Source organism: Solanum dulcamara, chromosome 10 (genome assembly GCF_947179165.1).
Source record: "Solanum dulcamara chromosome 10, daSolDulc1.2, whole genome shotgun sequence".
Lineage (NCBI taxonomy): Eukaryota > Viridiplantae > Streptophyta > Magnoliopsida > Solanales > Solanaceae > Solanum > Solanum dulcamara.
The window spans coordinates 68,718,603-68,744,040 of NC_077246.1; the positions used below are offsets into that span (position 1 = coordinate 68,718,603).

At 38.4% G+C, this 25,438-nt stretch overlaps 2 protein-coding genes and 2 long non-coding RNA genes across 4 annotated transcripts; 2 read left to right on the top strand and 2 right to left on the bottom strand.

Moving 5' to 3' along the window:
• Positions 1–2,698: 2,698 nt before the first annotated feature.
• LOC129904964 (uncharacterized) lies at positions 2,699–3,943 on the top strand. Its single transcript, XR_008770541.1, has 2 exons — positions 2,699–3,505; positions 3,646–3,943. It is a non-coding gene; the product is annotated as an uncharacterized LOC129904964 (long non-coding RNA).
• Positions 3,944–4,040: 97 nt separating this feature from the next.
• Positions 4,041–8,551, bottom strand: LOC129904963 (FAD synthetase 1, chloroplastic-like). Its single transcript, XM_055980369.1, has 4 exons — positions 6,603–8,551; positions 5,808–5,943; positions 4,735–4,910; positions 4,041–4,648 (listed from the first exon to the last, which is right to left on the bottom strand). Exons 1-4 carry the CDS (start codon positions 6,622–6,624, stop codon positions 4,122–4,124), a joined length of 861 nt encoding a protein of 286 aa, XP_055836344.1. The 5' UTR covers positions 6,625–8,551; the 3' UTR covers positions 4,041–4,121.
• A 1,019-nt stretch (positions 8,552–9,570) lies between these two features.
• LOC129904962 (pentatricopeptide repeat-containing protein At5g62370-like) lies at positions 9,571–12,283 on the bottom strand. Its single transcript, XM_055980368.1, has one exon. It carries the CDS (start codon positions 12,094–12,096, stop codon positions 9,970–9,972), a length of 2,127 nt encoding a protein of 708 aa, XP_055836343.1. The 5' UTR covers positions 12,097–12,283; the 3' UTR covers positions 9,571–9,969.
• A 12,098-nt stretch (positions 12,284–24,381) lies between these two features.
• LOC129871602 (uncharacterized) lies at positions 24,382–25,347 on the top strand. Its single transcript, XR_008762274.1, has 2 exons — positions 24,382–24,909; positions 25,050–25,347. It is a non-coding gene; the product is annotated as an uncharacterized LOC129871602 (long non-coding RNA).
• Positions 25,348–25,438: the final 91 nt, after the last annotated feature.

A 25,438-nucleotide genomic window follows, 5' to 3' on the forward strand; every position in this document is an offset into this window, starting at 1 on the left:
ATTGGATACTGACTTACTTAGGGATGCTGTGGAGCGGGTACGTTTGATTCAGGGTCGACTATTGACAGCTTAGAGTCGTCAGAAGAGTTATGCTGATACGAGGGTTTGTCCCTTAGAGTTTATGGTGGGTGATTGTGTGTGGCTTAAAATATCGCCCATGAAGGGTGTGATGAGGATCGGAAAGAAGAGCAAGCGTAGCCCAAGGTTTGTTGGCCCGTTTGAAAGAGTAGGTGGAGTGGCGTATAAGTTGGCCTTACCCCCTAAATTGTCAGTTGTCCATCCGGTGTTTCATGTTTCCATGCTTCGCAAGTACATACCAGATGAGTCTCATGTGATTTTTTATGATGCGGTAGAGTTGAGTCCGGATTTGACTTATGAGGAGGAGCCGACAGTTATTCTAGATAGGCGGCTTCGTAGACTCAGGACCAAGGAGGTCGCTTCGGTCAAGGTGCAGTGGCAGCATCGGCCTGATGAGGAGGCGACTTGGGAGTTAGAGTCTGATATGCAGGCTCGGTACCCTCAGCTTTTTGAGACCCCAGGTACTTTATTTTATCTTATGTTCGAGGACGAACATCCTTTTTAGTGGTAGATATTGTACTGATCTTGAGGGTGATTTTCGAAAATTTGTACAAAACGCGCGTGAACAGTAACATGCGTGAACAGTAACACTCGTGAACAGTAACTTTTTGGGCAGAAAATGCCCCTTTCTTCCAATTTCAATATCTTTCATCATTTGTTTGAGTTCTTGAACTCCTTGAGGTGATTTGAGAAGAGATTTTCGAGGCAAAGTGTTGGGTAAGTGATTTTTGACCTAAAACCTTCCTTTTTCATTAAGTTTTTGACGATTTTAACTCTTAAATTTTAGTTTCAAATCCCAAAAGTCTTTGTTTCTTCCCTAATCCGAATTTAAGGAAAATTGTGATTTCCAACTCGTTTTGAGATCTATTTTTATGGGTTTTTCAACCATGAGTTCCTTATTACCAATAGAATGGATTGTTCAATAAATTTCTAGATTTGACCCTTTTCGAAAATAGTTAATTTTTGGACCATTTTACCCCCAGTTCCGAAACCTATCAATATGGGTGTCATTGGACTCCTTGTAACGTGTATGTTTCATTTTTGATAGTGTGGTGTCATTCCGGGCGCTGAATTCAAGAGTTGCTTGTCCGGTGGAGGTATTCGAGTGCGGTTTAGGCAATTGAGGTAGGTTTGGCTATCTTTCTTTGAGATTGAGATGGGGTAATTAGTCATTCATATATTATAGAATTTGGGATGGGGTTGTTATATGAGTTGAGAATGTTATATATATTGTGATGCTCGTGTGGGGGCTTATTTATTAATGTGTTGCCGTGTGGGGGTTTATTCGTATTACGTAGCCCGTGTGGGGGCCTTATTTGTTATCTTATTTGCTTTGAGAGCATGTGATTTGTGATTTGCCTAAGAGAGAGGCTTGAGTATATTATTTGACTTGTGATGCCGCCTGAGAGATTGAGTTGGGTTTTTTGAGCATACTTGAGTATTGAAATATTGTTGAGAAAGGGGTGAATATTTAAATGAAAGTGTGTTCTTCCCGTTACTATTTATTGAGGGTGAATATCATGTGTAGGTTAAGTTTTGAGAACTTTGAACCTTATACCACATGTGAGTTGATTATTACTTCCATGTATATGTGTTTTGATGCATTCATCCTCATTCATCATATCATGAAACATGAGAAGTTGAGAAATATGGAAATTCTTTTTGAGAAAGAAAATGAAACACCTTTAAACCTTTGTATCTTGAGTCCCTGATCGAGGCAGTTTTTCGGTAAGATAGTAGATGCATTGTGATCCCTTGACCACGAGGAGGTGGCAAGGATAATGAGATATTGTGATTGAGGTATATGGTCTGCGAGACCACCATGGGTCCTTCTTGGTAGCACAACTCAGCAGGTGTATACGACAGTCTTGATTCCATCGTACCACCACATCATTGCATCATCATATTGCATTGTATTGCATTGATATTTGTGTTGCTTGAATTATCTGGTTAATTGTGATTATGAGGTGTTATTATGGGTTTACTTTACTCGCGTCAATATATATATAAACTGGCGGCACCGATGCCGAAGTGGGACTTTTCTGTATGCAGGTGGAAGCGTTCCTTAGTTTATTTCATAGGTTTGATTAATTCCTTATACTCAGTCAGCTAAAACCTACTGAGTACATGTGAATTGTACTCACCCCTACTTTTGTGTCCCTTTTTGATGCAGATACTAGTCAGGGTACCCCACGTGGCAGTTAATATTCTAGCGGATTGTGTATTCTCAGATTAGTGGTGAGGTTCCAGAATTCGGATCGTCACTAGTCTATCTTTATTTTTCAGTCTTTTGTATCATTCAGAGACTTATGTTGTATCTTCATATTCGAACCTTGTATTAGATGCTCTTTATACTTATGACACCAGGTTTGAGATAATTTCTTCATTGTTTTTTTTTCTTTTTATTTAAATCGTGACATCACTTTCCCCTTTGGGAGTCTTGTATGAGTTTTATTTTTAGGGTTACACATCAGATTGGATTTTGAGATGTGTGCCATCATGACCTCAGTTTTTGGGTCGTGACAGAAATACATCTCCAACAATGGCAGAAGCTGCTCTTGGCAGCACACCACCTTAAATCTAAATTTATCAAGTATTACACTGAACCAAGCTCCACAAAGCAAGATCCTTTTGCATTAAGTAGGTCGAGGATCATCCTTCAATGTGCAGCTTCTAATATATGGTCACCACATATGAAACACAAGTTGTTAAACAAAGGAGACACGTGAAACACATAGCAGGAAACAGTTCGTACTTGAGGAAGGAAAACCCACTTCTCCTTCTGGACCATACAATTAGGTGCACCGACAAAATGGATGGAGATCATTGAAGAAACAGTTGTCCGCTATCGAGTTTCTCCCTTATCTCACCATAGTGGCATTCTGCTAACAATTTACCAGTTTCAATGGCAATAGCTTAGTAGACAATGCCTTGGCATACCCACGAGATGAATCCAAAAGTGGCACAGCAGGAACCCAAATATCAAGGACCTTGTATAACAAAACCATCCCTGCTTCCAAAGAAAAAATTGAAACTATGCTTTCCTGAATTTAATATATGAAGATCTGTAGACTTCCAAGCAACATTCATCATATTCTACAATCCCTTCAAATTATTCTCTCTCTCTAAATTAACACACCACAGCCTAACACATCGGTTCCACCTTTATACATGTCAGAATCTAGACATTAGTTTGGTCTTCTGCAGCTATCAAAGAACACTCTTAAAGATTACTGCAAGATCTTTTATCCGTGAAACAAAGCATTCCAGATGACCACCCACTTGATGATGATGATGAACAAGATTTGCAGAAGCAGCCACGGAATGGTAATGAAAATCAGGTAAAACCACTCTAGCATGAATGAGAGAGAAGAAGTCTACAAGAAGCACTCCTTGTAAAGTTTCAAAACATGCTCAAAGCCTCAAAGTAAGTAGTTATAGACACATTTCATTCACTACGGTTGGAGAGTAAACTAATTTAAAAAAAGTGCTCCTTTTCTATAGTTATTTAAGATTTTAGATGAGACGAAACATCTTGTAAATTAATATGTGCCTCCCCTTTAACAGTTCAAAGTTTTAGACGAGATGGTTCACACATTTCAACAATTACAAATGAATTGAAGGAAATGGACTTCAAGCACTAAAGATATTATCGGAAAGGTTAATAGCCAATCAAGTATGACATGATTGTAATCAAGGGATTGTCACTAATTAGAACAAATACAAGAACACTCGAACAAGGAAAGAGAAACAGTAACCATGTTGTCAGCCAATCTACTTATAGTGATAGAACAAAATCCATTATGTATGGTAATGTTCAAAAGTATTTCATAATGATATTTGCTATTTTGTTGCCCATTTATCATCTCGATTCTATTCATACTAGCAGATTCTTAGAAATTAGAATATCAGTAAATTCAGCTATGTCCCCGCCAAAAGAATGTGAAATGAACAGAAAGGTATCGCTTAAAGAGAATCATACTCATACTTAAAGACTGAAGGACATTCAGAAATGGTTGCACTAACGAATTATAGGGAATGAATTACAAAATTTGAACCCCATCTAACTCTGGACTACCAAATTCAATACCTAATATCTTTAAGTCTTGAGAAGTAACACAGGAAAAATTAGCTACCTCATAGAATTCCAAATGAATATCTGTTGTATCAACAATTACTCTGCAGGGCATATCATTCTTGTCAATCAAAACTGAACAATTCTCATAAAGACCTTCCTTGGGTGCAAGATTCAACAAACAAGACTTTGGAGCTGACAGCCTATTTCTCTCACTAGTAAACCTTTCTTGGTCTTCCATCATTAAAACAAGACGATGGTTGCGACCTAACAGCTCTGACACATATTTCATGTCTCCCTTGTCAAGGGCATACCTAACACGAGTAGATGATACTTGCCCTCTCTCCTTTCCGTCATTAGAGTTTAAGGCTCCAGAAATTTGATTTGTGTCCATGACAGAATTGATTATATAAGCCTCTAATCCATACTCTTCACAGAGCTTCACAAGGTCCGATGCATCACCAGCAGCTCTATATCCAAAACGATAGTTCTCGCCTGAGATCATCAAGATATCATCATCTTTTAATCTTTTGTTCGTTTATATTGGAATCTCTATGTCAAGTTAGGATGTTACAACATACCAGCAACAACTCCTCGTACTCCCAGCTCTTTGGACAGCTTCTCCACAAATTGACAAGGCGTAAGATATCGAACTTTTGAAAAATCTATCTGGAGTTCCCTTGGCATTACATTACCGCAATAAGGAGCCCAAGACGAAAGAATCCTTTTGCGATCACATTCAGCAACAATGGGAGCCCTGTGTCGAAAATATACACATGATCACAAAGATTATTTCTCATTTCATGATGTGGCATTTAATAAAGACAACTAACCAAAAAAGGAGCTTCTCAGTATGCTTGAGTAAGGTTAGGAGGATACATTCAACAGATTTTAAACACCTTTCAGCTTCAAACACCAAATTTTCTAAACCGTGACTAATCCTATATACAACTTGAGTAGAATAAAGTTTGAAAATATTTTATTTTCAAGGAGAAAATCAAGATTGTGTAACATGTTGATAAGGACATCCTTTGAATTTTTAGATGAAGGACAAGATTCCGCAAAAAAGCTACAATGAATCATCACAAACTTTTACTTGTCTCTAAAAACAGTGAAGAAAAGACGAGAGAACATTAACTTAAGTTTTCCTGTTGGAAAATATACTGATGCGGAGATTGATTGATTGATAGATTTTTTTATTTTATCCTTTTCATTAAAACTTAAATGAACTAAAAATGTAGGGATACATTTTCTTCCTTCTTTGCACATATTCTGATCGATCATCCTATTAACAGAAACTCCTAAACTCAAGAATGCTACCTAACAAAATCTAGTGCTTTGGAGAAAGAGCGTCAACAGGGTCCATAGAGTTCTGCTAAATCAGAGGAGCTAGGGTGGAATATTTCTGCAGATTAAGACTCACACACACTTAGAGAATGCAAGATAAAACTCCCTGAATGTGATAATCCTCTTTCCTTTTGTATTTTCAGAATTTAAAGTTGATCCTGGGTACTATTATAGGATTGGGTGTAGCAGTGAGAGTCGAGTCGAAGTTCGTCCTTCTCTTCTTTTCTGGTATTTCGAGGAGATAATATTTCTCTATTTAACATTCTATGGCAGTAGAGTAAAAGATAAGAGACAACAGAAGTTATACCTCGGTTCCCATCCAAGTACTTCCGCCATTCCAACAAATGAAAGAAGAAACGGAATTCCTCTCTTTGCTGCTTGAATTGCAAGCTCGCGGTGACCAATATGGAGTGCATCAAACTTCCCCAGAGCTACTATCCCACCTATTGAAGCGAAAGTAATAATTGAGAATTTACACATGAATCATATCCACAAATCCTCTATTTTCTTCTCATTTACAACACAATTATAACAAGTGGAATTGAAACTCTCTTTTATTTCTTTGATGATAAGCAATTATCAGAACTGAAACTTATTAATTGAAGAAAGTAATTGTAGGTCCTAAGTAAATTTAGAATAAACTTGCAGATTGACCATTCAACTATTCACAGTTAGACTACCCCTGATCTTCTTATACAAAAGTAGAGTTATTTTTATGAAGTAATTGTTATATTGACTGGCATCAAGATGTGCTGAACCAGTACAAAGGAAAAAAGGGAAAGCTCCTAGATACAAAAACCTATCGATAGAGAATTAAGCCATTTCTCTAAATGAGAAAAAGGTTTGGCTGTTAAGCCAAAGGCAGGGAGCTAATGAAATCTACAAGAGGAATAACATCATTTACTTTGGCTAAATTGCTCCAGCTGAAAAGAAAGATCAAACATAAAGTAACAAACTCCACCCATTTAATCCAACCAAAACAGCCCCTAATCCATAAGTCTCAACAAAGCAACAAACAAGTTTATAATGCTACTTCCTCCGTTCTAATCCGTTAAATCTCTAAACAAGCTTGTTAATAAGGAAAAAGGAACCTCAATCTTACCTTCAGTGTAAAGCAACCACATCAATACACTCCTTCGCTGATTTTGAGCTCAAAGTGAAGACAATGCAACGTGCAACGCCTTTCTCTTCACGAGCTTTGGAATTTAGAACTCGGATTTGGGTCAAAAATGACTTCTTAGCCTAGAAGTTCTCTCTCTCTCTCGATATGATGTTCTGGTATGAAATAGAAGAAATAAGGCTGAAATTACCCCTTACATGGTAAGAAATATGGGCCTGACTCGACTTGGAATCGGGTTGGGCCGAATTTTCTGTCCATGTTGACCCTTCTGCCTTATAATGTCCATAACTTTTTATTCCAATGTCATATATAAGCCCATGACCTATGTTGGAAAGGTATTTCAATTATCTACAACTCTCAATTGAGGAGTTTTCCCAAATTTCCAAATTCTGATCGGTTTATGGCCTCCCGAAGTCAGATCACCCGAAAAAGTAACAAAATAAAAAATATTTTTTTTCTTAAAAAAAATTTGGGTGTTACATTTGATGTACCAGCAACTTTGGAAATTACTTAGTTGTTTTAAATGTATTTTTAGTGTGCATTCCAGTGATTTCAGGAGTTGTGTCGGGATAAATAAAAATCTTAGTAGTTACAACCATTTTGAAAAATTAATTTGTGTGTGTTTCAAGAAACTTTAGAGTCTATTTCGGGAGTGGATAGAACCAGAATATTTGGTAAGGAGACCAAGGATGATGCCCAACGTATCGAGTTAAATAGAGTTGAGGGATGAGGACCTAGGATCGGCTTTTAACCAAAGGAGAATATGGTTTCGTCAAGCAAGCATGCCAAGCTACATAGGCTCTACACCATAATAATAAAATAAGAGTAAGTTAAGACCAACATGCATTGTTCTTCAGAGCAGAGATAGGAGTTGAAATCCCATCAAAACTTTATTTCTTACACAAAAATAAAGTAAAAAGTATATCGAAAGAACAGGTCTGAAGTATTAGCAAAACAAATTGATGAAAGAATGGAAAATATTTCTCTTTGTGATGACTCATGTATTGGAGCATATTTCAACAGTTTTCACAGGGTTTTTTAAGTTGTGATACTAAGGGTTATTCTTTGACCTTGCAGTATAACTGAAGACTGACGTACACAGATTGCAACACATATAAATATGTACACTAACAGAAATGGATAAATCTTGTTACCTATTTCCACATTTGCATGAACTAGCACACTCTGAAAGTTGTAGGGATTTTGGGTACTGTAGGTGTTTTAAGGTTAAGGAGGTAAGGCGTGTTGATAGTAGGATGAGCAGGGGACGAGCGACCGGATCCGATGAGATTCCGGTGGAATTTTGGAAGAGCACTGACAAAGCGGGGATTGAGTGGTTAACAAGGCTGTTTAATGCTATTTTTTAAGACGACTAAAATGCCTAACGAATGGAGGTGGAGCACAATGGTCCCATTGTACAAGAACAAAGGTGATATCCAAAATTGTAACAATTACAAGGGTATCAAATTGCTAAAGCACACTATGAAAGTTTGGGAGATAGTGGTGGAGATAAAGGTGAGGAGAGGGGTGTCTATTCCCAAGAATCAATTTGGATTCATGCCGGGGAGATTGACTACTGCAGCAATTCACCTTATGCGGAGACTGGTGGAGAAATATAGAGAAAGAAAGAGGAACCTGCATATGGTGTTCATTGATCTGGAGAAGGCTTATGACAAAGTTCCGAGAGAGGTCCTTTGGAGGTGTTTGGAGGCGAAAGGTGTCCCAATGGTGTATATTAGGGCGATAAGGGACATGTATCATGGAGCCAAGACTCGGGTTAGAACGATGGGGAGAAGGGGGGAATCGAATCCCTTCCCAGTAGAGATGGGTCTACATCAAGGATCGGTGCTAAGCCCGTTCTTATTTGTCGTGATGATAGATGAGCTGACACGACATATTCAGGATGAGGTTCCATTGTGTATGCTATTTGCGAACGACAAAGTACTATTTTGGAATTGAAATATTAAATTAATATAATCTAACTTAATTTTAAAGGTTAATTAGATTAATTCTCAAGAAACGAAATATTATAACTATTTTGGAATTGACTGATTAGTTGGAATGTGGTGGTTACCAACTTATGAGGCATAACAACAAACCATGGCATAAACTATGATCGTTTGGTGAGGTATTAGAGAAAATAACATATGAATTAATTTTGGTATTATTTAGTTTTTATGTAATAGCTTTTTAACCTATTTATAACTCATATATTATATTCAACATTATTTTTATACATAATAAATCATAACATTAATAATATAGGATAATATACATTCTATTCTGCACTATTTTTATTCAAATTCACTCTACTGATTTAATGCAACAAATCAAACAATCAATAGAAATAATAATAATAATAATAATAATATAAATAAATAATATCAATCTCAATATTATTAATACACTATATTTCAATACTATTAAAATACATCCTACCAAATAACTCCTAAAATGTTTAGAACATTTGCATTTGATTAAATGATTGAAATTCCAACTAACATATGGTATATTCGCATTAAAATCCCCCTTTATTATTTGTCCTTTGGTATATTATCCTAAAATAAGGGAACATTAATAATTCTCAATTACATTGTTGGCGCTAGTTGGCACAAGGTTCCCATACTAAATGTTTAGGTCAATTCAATGAGTGCATATGTGTCACTTACATATTTCTTGGGCAAAACCCATCGGTATCCCCCTAAAGTTGACATCAACTTTCACTTAGATACCTCAACTAGACTTTGCTCATTTTAAACACCTCAAGTAAGACTCCGATGTGTCATTTTGACACTTTTTTGACAATCACCAAAATATATTAAGTGTGTATAATATACTCGCTTGACGTGTCAAAAATGATAAATTAAATAAAGACACGTGATATATATATATATATAATGACTTTTGAATAATGACTTTTGCATTAAAAAAATGACCAATAATTTGATGACACGTGACATTTTTGAACAAAGTCTAGTTGAGGTGTCTAAGTGAAAATCGGTGCCAACTTTAGGGGGCCATCGATGAATTTCGCCTATTTCTTGCCACTCTATTATTACAACAACAACCCAGTGAAATCACACAACGTGGGGTCTGGTGAGGGTAGAGTGTACGCAGACCTTACTCCTACCAAGGTAGGACGACTGTTTTCTGGAGACTCTCGGCTCAATAAAAGCATAAAAAGATACCAGATAAGGCTAATATTAAGATATAAGGCTAAGAAATATTAGGTCACTTGATGGGAAAGTGCTTGTTCCACAGAGAAGGTATGAAGAATCTAAGGAAATGTTGTTCCGTCTACTTCATCAGAGTGCTATGTTGCCTAAGGAAATTGGTTTGAAAATCTTAGTTAGCTCTCAGGAACAAATAAAATATCTTGCACTTTGGGTGATAAAATAACTCTCTTCACTTTGTTTATCAACCAAAGTGCAAGATATTTTATTTGTTCTTGAAAGCTAACTGAGATTTCCAAACCAATTTCCTTAGGCAACATAGCACTCTGATGAAGTAGACGGAACAACATTTCCTTAGATTCTTCATACCTTCTCTGTGGAACAAGCACTTTCCCATCAAGTGACCTAATATTTCTAGAAACGCCACTGACCAAAATAATATAAGTTACCAGATCTCGCTCAATCTCACTTCTTTCCATCAAATCAACCAACTTAAATGCAAATTCAAACTCTCTCTTCCTTAAGAATTGTTTTCTAAGTGAAGTATGAAGAACAGTATTTGGCATGAAACCCTCTTCTATCATTCTCCAGAAAACTCCAAGGGCCTCATCTATTCTCTTTTTTCTACCCAAACACCCAATGACGGAGTCATATATAGCAACACTAGGTTTCAATCCACTCTCTTCCATTTGGTCCAGAACTTCTAGTGCTGATTGTATGTCACCCTGTTTACAGTATTCATTTACCATAATCAAGAATGTTGCTTGATTTGGAACTTGACCTTGATCTTGCATAACTTCAACAAGAAACTTGGCATCCTCAGGTAGTCCCTTTTGGTAAAGGCACTTGATCATGGAATTATAAGCTGACAGTGAAGGCTGAAGAGAAAGGGTTGCCATCTTATCCATGCAAAGCTGAGCAGAATCAAGTTCTCCTCCTAGACACAAAGCAATCATGTATATATTGAAAGCAACACTAGCCAGAGGTAAGTTTCTTGCCACAATTTCTCCCAAGAGACAATCAATATCAAGCATGATATCTGAAGTAACTTTATGACTGGTAGGTCTAGGGATGTAAGAGAGGTCAATACCACAACCGTTCTTGGCAATAGCCCGCAAAAATGTGCGTGCTAAACTAATCTCTGACCCTTTTGGATGATTGTTGATCAAGGTAAAAAACAGAACATGGTCAGGAACCAATCCAGTGTACAACATCTTCCTGTATAAGTCATCTACTTTTGCTGACTGATTCTCTTTATAAAGTGCAGAGATTAAAGCAGTATAAGAGTGACATTTCGTGTTTGTAAACCCATTTATCAGTGTGTTGTAAGTATACTTATCAGGTTCACAACCCAACTTGAGCATTCTGTGAAATACCAACATAGCCGTTTTCATTTTCTGGGTCTTGGAATAGACATTGATGAGAGCTGTGTACATGACTTTATCCAAAACAAAACCATAAGACTCCATATCCATGCTCAACAATTGCGCTTCCTCAACTCTACCTCTCTTACAAAACGAAAGAACCAATGTTTTAAACAAATGAACTGTGGGCGGTACCCCTCTATCACACATTTCATCAAACACACAGAGAGCTTCATCCAAGTACCCACGGAAGCACAAACCATCAACTAACTTATTGTAACAACTGAAAGCGCGTAATACATCAGCATTAATAGCTTTCACAAAAACATCACATCCATCCAAGATTCTACCTTGGCCACAAAATCCCTTAATAAGCTCATTACACGTGCTACTGCAAGGCATCGAATTCATATCCACAAGTTTATCGACAAGCAACTTAGCTTCCTCCAGTTTACCCAACTTACAATAACAAATCACCATGGAATTTAATAGAAAATGGTTCGGTTCAATACCTCTGTTCAAAATGCAATCTACATAAACAACCTCGGTCTTGTGGGTTTCTCCAGATGTCACGAGTTGCCGAATTAGAAAACCATAGTTAGCTGCGTCAGGCTCAACTCCACGAGAAATGGAAAATTCAACAGCAGAGATAGCTTCAGAGACTGATGGGCATTGCTTGATGATTCTCCGAATCACTTTCCGAGCTGAATCGAACAACCCACGAACTATTAAATTCTCTGCAAGTGAAAAACACGGTGTCTTGTGATTTATTAGGGATGTTGCTTCCGAAGGTAAAGGGCAAGTTGTTAAAGGTCTCTTTGTTCTTGAGAGATGGAAGTAACATCCCAAATAAATCACAAAACACCGTGTTAAAGGTCTCTTTGTTCTTGAGAGATGGAAGCACAGCCGAGTGTGCAGTCCAAGTCTATGCTTGGTCATTCTAGAATGGAGAATGGCGTTGTCAGGAGGAAAGAGGCGACGGTGATTATGGTTTTGACCATGAGACGGTAGAGGGAGTGACAGCGTCTTCAATTAGGTCTTCTTTATTGTCTGCGCATAGCAAACTGCACGCCTTTTTTTTTTAGGTCAAATCCTCTTGCCACTCTATTATTATGACAAATTAATATAATTAAATGTTATTATCAACCAATAAAATGGTTGTCCACTTTATAATGATGGATGGTCCATTTACTTTTTAAGTGGGTAAATTGTTAATTAATATTTTTCTTCACTTGTAAATATGGCTATAAATATATCCTTAAACTTTAATATAAAAACACACAAAAAAGAGAATTACTATTACTCTCTCTATATTACTACTCTCTCTATATTACTACTCTCTCTATATTAATACTTATATATATATATATATATATATGTGTGTGTATTCTCTTGCTCTTCTTCCTTTATAAAATTGTCAAGTTAGTTAATTTATAACACGTTATCAGCACGAAACTCTAATTTTTCAGAAAATTAACTTCTATATCAGGTATATCTACTGAAGAAATTTAATTTTTAAGTTATCTTTGTTATTTTCAAAATTAATTTTCATCATGTCAAACTTGTCAAAATTGGAATTTGTGGCACTTGATATTTCTGATAAAAATTATTTGTCATGGGTACTTGATGCTAAAATTCACCTTACCGCTAAGGGTCTTGGTGATGTTATAATTGAAGGAAATACAGCATCAAGTCAGGATAAAGCACAGGCTATGATTTTCCTTCGTCATCATCTAGATGACAGCCTAAAAATAGAATACTTGACAGTTAAAGATCCACTTGAATTGTGGAAAGACTTAAAAAGGAGGTATGACCACCTCAGGGCAACGGTATTGCAAAGGGCTCGTTATGAGTGGATGCATTTACAGTTTCAAGATTTTAAAACCATAATTGAGTATATATCCCATCTTAAAATATCATGAATTTTCTCCATTACAGTTGGCGTTTGGACGGGAGCCAAATATATCCCATCTTAAAATATTTGGGTGTGCGATATATGTCCCAATTGCTCCACCGCACCGCACAAAAATGGGTCCCCAAAGAAGGTTAGGAATATATGTTGGGTATGAATCTCCTTCTATTATAAAATATCTGGAACCTATGACTGGAGATTTATTTACGGCAAGATTCACCGATTGTCATTTTGATGAATCAGTATACCCAAAATTAGAGGGAGAACATAAGCAGTTGAAAAATGAGATAGATTGGAATTCATTGTCACTATCTCATTTAGATCCTCGGACAAATCAATGTGAGCAAGAAGTTCAAAAGATGATTTATTTGCAGAATATTGCAAATCAACTGTCAGATGCATTTACTAACCTTCCACGGGTTACTAAATCGCATATCCCAGCTGCTAATGCTCAAGTTCGAGTTGATGTCCCGGTAGGACAACTTGTTCAAGCAAATGAGTCTAGGCCACGCTTAAAACGTGGAAGACCATTTGGTTCCAAAGATAAAAATTCTCGAAAAAAGAAAGAAATAAATGATCAAGATGATCATAATTTGAAGGCGAGTGTTCAAGAAGAGCCCAGAGACACAACAAATGGTGATACCACCAACGAGATCCAAGTACCTAAAAATAATGAGAATGAAGAAATCTCAATAAGTTATGTATCGACAGGAAAACGGTGGAACCGAAATGATATTGTGGTCGATAATATTTTTGCTTATAATGTTGCCATTGAAATAATGCAACAAGATAAGGATATTGAACCAAAATCTGTCGATGAATGCAGACAGAGAAATGATTGGCCAAGATGGAAGGATGCAATTCAAGCAGAGTTAACTTCACTTAAAAAACGTGAAGTTTTTGGATCAATAGTTCGAACACCTGAAGGTGTCAAGCCAGTAGGGCACAAATGGGTTTTTGTGCGTAAACGAAATGAAAAGGGTGAAGTCGTAAGATATAAAACACGACTTGTAGCCTAAGGTTTTTCGCAAAGACCTGACATTGACTATATGGAAACATATTCTCCTGTGGTGGATGCAATTACTTTCAGGTATCTAATGAATTTGGCAGTTCATTAAAAGCTTGAAATACACTTACTGGACGTGGTCACTGCCTATTTATATGGCTCATTGGACCACGATATTTTTATGAAAATTTCCGAAGGGTTCAAAGAGCCTGAAGTATACAAGTATTCTCGAGAAAATTGCTCAATAAAACTTCAAAAATCCTTGTACGGGTTGAAACAATCAGGGCGAATGTGGTACAATCGTCTTAGCGAATATTTTCTAAAAAAGAATATAAAAATGATCTATTTTGCCCTTGTGTCTTTATGAGAAGGTTTGGATCTGAATTTGTCATAATAACAGTATATGTTGATGATTTGAATATTATTGAAACTCCGGAAGAACTTTCAAAGGCAGTAAAATATCTGAATGATGCTCCTACCTCTGTTATTGTTTCAGGATTCTTAGCTATTCCCGCATCTTCTACCTTAGTCTCTTAAGTCTAGACCCATTACAAAGGAGTAATGGGTGTTGTGAATTCTATAATCTATACATACTAATTAAACTTTTAGATCTGCCTTCAGTCATAAATTCATACCTGCTTGCAAGATCTCTAGATTGAAGCAATGAGGTTACAGGACCCAGGCGACAAGTACGTAGATTCAGGGTTGCATCATCCCAAGATTTGGAGTTGGGTTTCCTTTCATGACCTCTTTAGGCCCACCAAAAGTTCCTATATATGCTTCAAATCAAATCATAAGCCAGAAATTGTAATGACCTTGAGGGTGATTTTCGAAAATTTGTACAAAACACGCGTGAACAGTAACACGCGTGAACAGTAACTTTTTGGGCAGAAAATGCCCCTTTCTTCCCATTTCAATATCTTTCATCATTTGTTTGAGTTCTTGAACTCCTTGAGGTGATTTGAGAAGACATTTTCAAGGCAAAGTGTTAGGTAAGTGATTTTTGACCTAAAACCTTCCTTTTTCATTAAATTTTTTAAGATTTTAACTCTTAAATTTTAGTTTCAAATCTCAAAAGTCTTTGTTTCTTCCCTAATCCGAATTTAAGGAAAATTGTGATTTCCAACTCGTTTTGAGATCTATTTTTATGGGTTTTTCAACCATGAGTTCCTTATTACCAATAGAATGGGATTGTTCAATAAATTTCCAGATTTGACCCTTTTCGAAAATAGTTAATTTTTGGACCATTTTACCCCTGGTTCCGAAACCTATCAATATGGGTGTCATTGGACTCCTTGTGACGTGTATGTTTCATTGTTGATAGTGGGTTCTCATTCCGGGCGCTGAATTCAAGAGTTGCTTGTCCGGTGGAGGTATTCGAGTGCGGTTTAGGCAATTGAGGTAGGTTTGACTATCTTTCTATGAGATTGAGATGGGGTAATTAGTCATTCATATGTTATAGACTTTGGGATGGGGTTGTAGTATGAGTTGAGAATGTTATATATATTGTGATGCTCGTGTGGGGGCTTATTTATTAATGTGTTGCCGTGTGGGGGTTTATTCGTATTACATAGCCCGTGTGGGGGGCTTATTTGTTATCTTATTTGCTTTGAGAGCATGTGATTTGTGATTTGCCTAAGAGAGAGGTTTTAGTATATTATTTGACTTGTGATGCCGCCTGAGAGATTGAGTTGGGTTTTTTTAGCATACTTGAGTATTGAAATATTATTGAGAAAGGGGTGAATATTTAAATGAAAGTGTGTTCTTCCCATTACTATTTATTGAGGGTGAATATAATGTGTAGGTTAAGTTTTGAGAACTTTGAACCTTATACCACATGTGAGTTGATTATTACTTCCATGTATATGTGTTTTGATGCATTCATCCTCATTCATCATATCATGAAACATGAGAAGTTGAGAAATATGGAAATTCTTTTTGAGAAAGAAAATGAAACACCTTTAAACCTTTGTATCTTGAATCCCTGATCGAGGCAGTTTTCCGGCAGGGTAGTGGATGCATTGTGATCCCTTGACCACGAGGAGGTGGCAATGATAATGAGATATTGTGATTGAGGTATATGGTCTGCGAGACCCCCATGGGTCCTGCTTGGTAGCACAGCTCAGCAGGTGTATATGACAGTCTGTGCGACAGTCTTGATTCCATCGTACCACCACATCATTGCATCATCATATTGCATTGTATTGCATTGATATTTGTGTTGCTTGAATTATCTGGTTAATTGTGATTATGAGGTGTTATTATGGGTTTACTTTACTCGCGTCAATATATATATAAACTGGCGGCACCGATGCCGAAGTAGGACTTTTCTGTATGCAGGTGGAAGCGTTCCTTAGTTTATTTCATAGGTTTGATTAATTCCTTATACTCAGTCAGCTAAAACCTACTGAGTACATGTGAATTGTACTCACCCCTACTTTTGTGTCCCTTTTTGATGCAGATACTAGTCAGGGTACCCCATGTGGCAGTTAATATTCTAGCGGATTGTGTATTCTCAGATTAGTGGTGAGGTTCCAGAATTCGGATCGTCACTAGTCTATCTTTATTTTTTAGTCTTTTGTATCATTCAGAGACTTATGTTGTATCTTCAGATTCGAACCTTGTATTAGATGTTCTTTATACTTATGACACCAGGTTTGGGATAATTTCTTCATTGTTTTTTTTCTTTTTATTTAAATCGTGGCATCACTTTCCCTTTTGGGAGTCTTGTATGAGTTTTATTTTTAGGGTTACACATCAGATTGGGTTTTGAGATGTGTGCCATCATGACCTCAGTTTTTGGGTCGTGACAATTGGTATCAGAGCACTAGGTTCACCGGTCTTATAAGTTAAAGAGCAGGGTGTCTAATAGAGTCTTGCGGATCGGTACGTAGACGTCCGTACTTATCTTCGAGAGGCTACAAGATACTTAATAGGAGAATTTCTTTCTTTTTACTCCCTTCGTGCGATTTATTCATATCAAGTGTTGTATACCTCTGATTTATTCCTTCTATGCAGATGTTGAGGACTAGAGCCATAATTACTGATGGTGAGGCTGCACCTGCTGCTCGAGCCCCACTATACGGGCGAGGTTGAGGACGTGGTGGAGTTAGGGGATGAAGTCGTGCAAGGGGAGCGGCACCTGCTCGTAGACGAGCTAGAGAGCTATCACCTTAGCCCATGTATGAATATGAGGATGACTTAGAGTAGAAGACTGAGGAGCAGAGGCCATCCCAGCCTCCTGTGGTTCCCGATAGTGCTCCGATTCTTCAGGAGCTACTGGTTCGATTATTGGCTAGACTGGATGGTGCTCCTACCTCTGGTAGTGTTTCAGGTGCTGTAGGTTCTCTTATCATAGTTGGTGTAACACCGCCAGTTTAGGGGCCTAGTGTAGGATTTCAAACTCCTGGTTCATCTTCAATGCCTTCTATTGCACCTCCGAGATTTGCAGCTCCACCAGTTTCTGCTAATGCTTCTATGACGGTAGCTGAGCAGAAGAGTTTCGAGAGGTTCGTTCGATTGGCGCCTCCAAGGTTTGATGGTAAAGTCGGAGAGAAAGCCTATGACTTTTTGACTGAGTGCCAAGATAGGTTGTTCAACTTAGGCATTTTAGTGGCACATGGAGTTACTTACACTTCATATCAATTTGTGGGAGTGGACAAAGAATGGTGGAGGTCAGTTCTTGCTCGTAGACCTATTAGTTCTCCTATGATGAGTTGGGAACAGTTTACTGAGGTGTTCCTTAAGAGATTTATGCCTTATAGCCTTCGTGATCAGCGTAGGGATGAGTTTGATAGACTGGAGCAGGGCTCCCTATCTGTATCTGAGTACGAGACTCGCTTCCATGAGTTATCTCGTTATGCTATGTCGAGTATTCCCACCGAGTTCAAGCGGATTCGCAAACTAGTGAAGGGATTCGCCGGTTATCTCCAGGAGGCTACAGCCTCTCTTGTATTATCTGGGGGGGTACGTTTCAGAGTATTATTGATCATGCCAGGATGATAGAGAGTATCCGACGTCTAGACAGGGCGAGGCCAAGAGGTTTCGTCGGTAGGGTCAATTCAGCGATCATTCCTCCAAGGATAGAGAATATTCGGGTTCAGGAACCCATAGTTATCAGGGCAGACCAGTCCAGGCATCTATTCAGGGTTCTTCGAGCTCCGTAGGTCATTTTGACACTTCTAGTTATTCCCCACGGAGTTCAGGTCCTCGAGGTTGTTATATATGCGATGAGTTTGGGCATAAGGCCCAAGATTGCCCTAAACGTGCTCCTTCTACTAGACGGTCTGGGGCACCAGTTGTTCATTCTATAGATGATCCAGTTGTTTGAGGTTCTTCGCAGAATACTAGAGGTGGCACCTGTGGTGCTAAGGGTGGAGCACGAGGTGGTGCTCGTGGGGGTTCGCAGGCTAAGGGTGACCATCAGTTATGCTATGCTATACCGGGTAGATATGAGGTAGAAGCCTCTGATGCAGTTATTACAGGTATTGTTCCAGTTTGCCATCATTCTGCTTCAGTATTATTTGACCCAGAGTCTACCTATTCTTATGTGTCGACTTATTTTGATGTGGGTATTGATTATGTGAGTGAATCCCTTATTGTGCCTATTACTATTTCTACCCCAATAGGTGAATCTTTAGTAGTGGATCGGGTATACAAGGGATGTTTGGTGATATTTTCGGGTATAGAGACCCATGCAGACTTGATTTTATTAGACATGCTTGATTTTGATGTGATACTGGGTATGGACTGGTTATCTCCTTATCATGCTATATTAGATTGTTATGCAAAGACCGTGACCTTAGCTTATCCTAGTTTACCTAGCGTGGTATGGAAAGGTAATTCGAGTTCATATCCTAAGAGGGTGATATCTTATATTCGTGCTCGTCGCTTGATGGATAAGGGTTGTTTGTCTTATTTGGCTCATGTACGTGATCTCACTACGGAGTCATCTCATATAGAGACTACGAGGGTGGTGAGAGAGTTTATGGATGTATTTCTTACAGACTTGCCGGGAGTTCCTCCTGACCGTGATATCGATTTTGTGATTGATTTGGAGCATGACACTAAACCCATCTTTATTTCTCCTTATCGGATAGCTCTAGCAGAATTAAAAGAGTTGAAAGAACAATTAGAAGATTTATTGAAGAAAAGGTTTATTAGACCTAGTATATCACCGTGGGGTGCACCGGTTTTATTTGTGAAGAAGAAAGATGGTACTATGAGGATGTGTATTGACTATCGACAATTGAACAAAGTCACTATCAAGAACAAGTATCATTTCCCTCGCATTGATGATTTATTTGACCAACTTCAAGGTGCATCGGTGTTCTCAAAGATTGATTTGAGGTCGGGTTACCATTAGTTGAGAGTTCGGGAATCTGATATCCCGAAAACTGTATTCAGGACTCGTTATGGGCATTATGAGTTTGTGGTTATGTCCTTCGAGTTGACTAATGCCCCGACTACTTTTATGGAGTTGATGAACCGGGTATTTTGACCTTATTTGGACTCGTTTGTGATCGTGTTTATTGATGACATCTTGATTTATTCCAAGAATGAGGCGGATCATGTTAGGCACCTGAGGACAGTCCTTCAGAGATTGAGAGAGGAGAAGTTGTATGCAAAATTCTCCAAATGTGAGTTTTGGCTTGAGTCCGTGACATTCTTGGGTCATATAGTGACCAAGGATGGTATTATGGTTGATCCAGCCAAAGTTGCAGCAGTTCGTGATTGGGTTAGGCCTACTTCGGTTACCGAGATTCGGAGTTTTAATGGGTTGGCAGGCTACTATCGTCGGTTTGTTTAAGGATTCTCTTCTATTGCAGCCCCGTTGACTAGGCTAACTTAAAAGACCATGGCATTTCAGTGGACTGATGAATGTGAGGCGAGCTTTCAAAAGCTCAAGGAATTATTAACTTCAACACCTATTCTAGCCTTACCCGAGGAGGGCGTGGCATTTCTTGTGTTTTGTGATGCTTCAGGAGTCGGCTTGGGTAGTGTATTGATGCAAAAAGGTAGAGTTATAGCTTATGCTTCTCGATAGTTGAAGGTACATGAGAAGAACTATCCTACCCACGACTTAGAGTTAGCAGCGATGGTGTTTGTTCTGAAGGTGTGGAGGCATTATCTCTATGGAGTGCATTGCGAGGTCTATACTAACCACCGTAGCCTTAAGTATATCTTTTCTCAGCCGAATCTGAACATGCGGCAGCGTAGGTGGTTAGAGTTATTGAAAGACTATGACATTACCATACTTTATCATCCGGGCAAAGCTAATATGGTAGCAGATGCCCTGAGTCGCAAAGCATCTAGCATGGGTAGTTTGGGCTTTCTTAAGGCTGTAGAGAGGCCTTTGGCGTTGGAGGTTCAGTCATTGGCTAGACAGTTGGTCCGACTTGATATTTCTACACATCATGATATTTTGGCCTTTGTGGAGGCTAGGTCTACCTTGATGGACCAGATTCGTACACACCAGTTTGAAGATGAAAAGTTGAGGGCCATTCGAGACAAAGTGTTAAGTGGTGAAGCAAAATCAGCCTCTCTTGATTCGGAAGGAGTTTTGAGGATTAATGGTCGCATTTGTGTGCCCAAGGTTAGTGAATGAGTACGTATGATATTGGAGGAGGCTCATTGTTTCAAGTATTCGATTCACCCGGGAGTGGCAAAGATGTTTCATGACTTGAAACAACACTATTGGTGGTGTGGCATGAAGAGAGACATTATTGATTTTGTGGCTAAGTGTTTAAATTGCCAACAAGTGAAGTATGAGCACCAGAAACCGGGTGGTCCTATGCAAAGGATGCCCATTCCTGAGTGGAAATGGGAGCGTATCACTATGGACTTCGTGTCTGGATTACCTATGGCATTGGGTAAGTATGACTCTGTCTGGGTGATTGTGGATCGATTGACCAAATCAGCCCATTTCCTTCCGGTGAAGACTAGCTACAATGCGGATCAGTTAGCTAGGATCTATCTTCGTGAGATTGTTAGGCTGCATGGGGTGCCTATCTCTATTGTATCGGATCGGGGTTCAGTGTTCACCTCTCACTTTTGGAAGGCATTACAGCGTGGTTTGAGTACGCGGCTAGAGATGAGTTTAGTATTTCATCCCCAAACCGATGGTCAGTCCGAGCGGACTATTCAGGTGTTGGAGGATATGCTTAGGGCCTGTGTGATTGATTTTGGTGCCCGATGGGACCAACATTTGCCCTTAGCAGAGTTTGCCTATAATAACAATTATCACTCTAGCATTCAAATGGCACCATTTGAGGCATTGTATGGTCGTAGGTGTCGATCACCCATTGGATGGTTTGATTCTGTTGCGGTTGATGCATTGGATACTGACTTACTTAGGGATGCTGTGGAGCGGGTACGTTTGATTCAGGGTCGACTATTGACAGCTCAGAGTCGTCAGAAGAGTTATGCTGATAGGACGGTTTGTCCCTTAGAGTTTATGGTGGGTGATTGTGTGTGGCTTAAAATATCGCCCATGAAGGGTGTGATGAGGTTCGGAAAGAAGGGCAAGCTTAGCCCAAGGTTTGTTGGACCGTTTGAAAGAGTAGGTGGAGTGGCGTATAAGTTGGCCTTACCCCCTAAATTGCCAGCTGTCCATCCGGTGTTTCATGTTTCCATGCTTCGCAAGGACATACCGGATGAGTCTCATGTGATTTCTTATGATGCGGTAGAGTTGAGTCCGGATTTGACTTATGAGGAGAAGCCGACAATTATTCTAGATAGGCGGCTTCGTAGACTCAGGACCAAGGAGGTCTCTTCGGTCAAGGTGCAGTGGCAGCATCGGCCTGATGAGGAGGCGACTTGGGAGTTAGAGTCTGATATACAGGCTCGGTACCCTTAGCTTTTTGAGACCCCAAGTACTTTATTTTATCTTATATTCGAGGACGAACATCCTTTTTAGTGGTGGATATTGTAATGACCTTGAGGGTGATTTTCGAAAATGTGTACAAAACACGCGTGAACAGTAACACGCGTGAACAGTAACTTTTTGGGCAGAAAATGCCCCTTTCTTCCCATTTCAATATCTTTCATCATTTGTTTGAGTTCTTGAACTCCTTGAGGTGATTTGAGAAGACATTTTTGAGGCAAAGTGTTGGGTAAGTGATTTTTGACCTAAAACCTTCCTTTTTCATTAAGTTTTTGACGATTTTAACTCTTAAATTTTAGTTTCAAATCTCAAAAGTCTTTGTTTCTTCCCTAATCCGAATTTAAGAAAAATTGTGATTTCCAACTCGTTTTGAGATCTATTTTTATGGGTTTTTCAACCATGAGTTCCTTATTACCAATAGAATGGGATTGTTCAATAAATTTCCAGATTTGACCCTTTTCGAAAATAGTTAATTTTTGGACCATTTTACCCCCGGTTCCGAAACCTATCAATATGGATGTCATTGGACTCCTTGTGACGTGTATGTTTCATTGTTGATTGTGGGTTGTCATTCCGGGCGCTGAATTCAAGAGTTGCTTGTCCGGTGGAGGTATTCGAGTGCGGTTTAGGCAATTGAGGTAGGTTTGACTATCTTTCTTTGAGATTGAGATGGGGTAATTAGTCATTCATATGTTATAGACTTTGGGATGGGGTTGTAGTATGAGTTGAGAATGTTATATATATTGTGATGCTCGTGTGGGGGCTTATTTATTAATGTGTTGCCGTGTGGGGGTTTATTCGTATTACATAACCCGTGTGGGAAGCTTATTTGTTATCTTATTTGCTTTGAGAGCATGTGATTTGTGATTTGCCTAAGAGAGAGGCTTTAGTATATTATTTGACTTGTGATGCCGCCTGAGAGATTGTGTTGGGTTTTTTGAGCATACTTGAGTATTGAAATATTGTTGAGAAAGGGGTGAATATTTAAATGAAAGTGTGTTCTTCCCGTTACTATTTATTGAGGGTGAATATCATGTGTAGGTTAAGTTTTGAGAACTTTGAACCTTATACCACATGTGAGTTGATTATTACTTCCATGTATATGTGTTTTGATGCATTCATTCTCATTCATCATATCATGAAACATGAGAAGTTGAGAAATATGGAAATTCTTTTTGAGAAAGAAAATGAAACACCTTTAAACCTTTGTATCTTGAGTTCCTGATCGAGGCAGTTTTTCGGTAAGATAGTAGATGCATTGTGATCCCTTGACCACGAGGAGGTGGCAAGGATAATGAGATATTGCGATTTAGGTATATGGTGTGCGAGACCCCCATGGGTCCTGCTTGGTAGCACAACTCAGCAGGTGTATACGACAGTCTGTGCGACAGTCTTGATTCCATCGTACCACCACATCATTGCATCATCATATTGCATTGCATTGCATTGATATTTGTGCTGCTTGAATTATCTGGTTAATTGTGATTATGAGCTGTTATTATGGGTTTACTTTACTCGCGTCAATATATATATAAACTGGCGGCACCGATGCCGAAGTGGGACTTTTCTTTATGCAGGTGGAAGCGTTCCTTAGTTTATTTCATAAGTTTGATTAATTCCTTATACTCAGTCAGCTAAAACCTACTGAGTACATGTGAATTGTACTCACCCTACTTTTGTGTCCCTTTTTGATGCAGATACTAGTCAGGGTACCCCACGTGGCAGTTAATATTCTAGCGGATTGTGTATTCTCAGATTAGTGGTGAGGTTCCAGAATTCGGATCGTCACTAGTCTATCTCTATTTTTCAGTCTTTTGTATCATTCAGAGACTTATGTTGTATCTTCAGATTCGAACCTTGTATTAGATGCTCTTTATACTTATGACACCAGGTTTGGGATAATTTCTTCATTTTTTTTTTCTTTTTATTTAAATCGTGGCATCACTTTCCCCTTTGGGAGTCTTGTATGAGTTTTATTTTTAGGGTTACACATCAGATTGGGTTTTGAGATGTGTGCCATCATGACCTCAGTTTTTGGGTCGTGACAGAAATACATCTCCAACAATGGCAGAAGCTGCACTTGGCAGCACACCACCTTAAATCTAAATTTATCAAGTATTACACTGAACCAAGCGCCACAAAGCAAGATCCTTTTGCATTAAGTAGGTCGAGGATCATCCTTCAATGTGCAGCTTCTAATATATGGTCACCACATATGAAACACAAGTTGTTAAACAAAGGAGACACGTGAAACACATAGCAGGAAACAGTTCGTACTTGAGGAAGGAAAACCCACTTCTCCTTCTGGACCATACAATTAGGTGCACCGACAAAATGGATGGAGATCATTGAAGAAACAGTTGTCCGCTATCGAGCTTCTCCCTTATCTCACCATAGTGGCATTCTGCTAACAATTTACCAGTTTCAATGGCAATAGCTTAGTAGACAATGCCTTGGCATACCCACGAGATGAATCCAAAAGTGGCACAGCAGGAACCCAAATATCAAGGACCTTGTATAACAAAACCATCCCTGCTTCCAAAGAAAAAATTGAAACTATGCTTTCCTGAATTTAATATATGAAGATCTGTAGACTTCCAAGCAACATTCATCATATTCTACAATCCCTTCAAATTATTCTCTCTCTCTAAATTAACACACCACAGCCTAACACATCGGTTCCACCTTTATACATGTCAGAATCTAGACATTAGTTTGGTCTTCTGCAGTTATCAAAGAACACTCTTAAAGATTACTGCAAGATCTTTTATCCGTGAAACAAAACATTCCAGATGACCACCCACTTGATGATGATGATGAACAAGATTTACAGAAGCAGCCACGGAATGGTAATGAAAATCAGGTAAAACCACTCTAGCATGAATGAGAGAGAAGAAGTCTACAAGAAGCACTCCTTGTAAAGTTTCAAAACATGCTCAAAGCCTCAAAGTAAGTAGTTATAGACACATTTCATTCACTACGGTTGGAGAGTAAACTAATTTAAAAAAAGTGCTCCTTTTCTATAGTTATTTAAGATTTTAGATGAGACGAAACATCTTGTAAATTAATATGTGCCTCCCCTTTAACAGTTCAAAGTTTTAGACGAGATGGTTCACACATTTCAACAATTACAAATGAATTGAAGGAAATGGACTTCAAGCACTAAAGATATTATCGGAAAGGTTAATAGCCAATCAAGTATGACATGATTGTAATCAAGGGATTGTCACTAATTAGAACAAATACAAGAACACTCGAACAAGGAAAGAGAAACAGTAACCATGTTGTCAGCCAATCTACTTATAGTGATAGAACAAAATCCATTATGTATGGTAATGTTCAAAAGTATTTCATAATGATATTTGCTATTTTGTTGCCCATTTATCATCTCGATTCTATTCATACTAGCAGATTCTTAGAAATTAGAATATCAGTAAATTCAGCTATGTCCCCGCCAAAAGAATGTGAAATGAACAGA

Coding starts and splice junctions, on each gene's coding strand:
- LOC129904963 (XM_055980369.1), bottom strand. CDS start 6,624: ATGTGGTTGCTTTACACTGAAG. Junction 5,944..6,602: donor GTGGTTGCTTTACACTGAAG/GTAAGATTGAGG, acceptor TCGCTTCAATAG/GTGGGATAGTAGCTCTGGGG. Junction 4,649..4,734: donor AGTACGAGGAGTTGTTGCTG/GTATGTTGTAAC, acceptor TGATGATCTCAG/GCGAGAACTATCGTTTTGGA.
- LOC129904962 (XM_055980368.1), bottom strand. CDS start 12,096: ATGACCAAGCATAGACTTGGACTGCACACTCGGCTGTGCTTCCATCTC.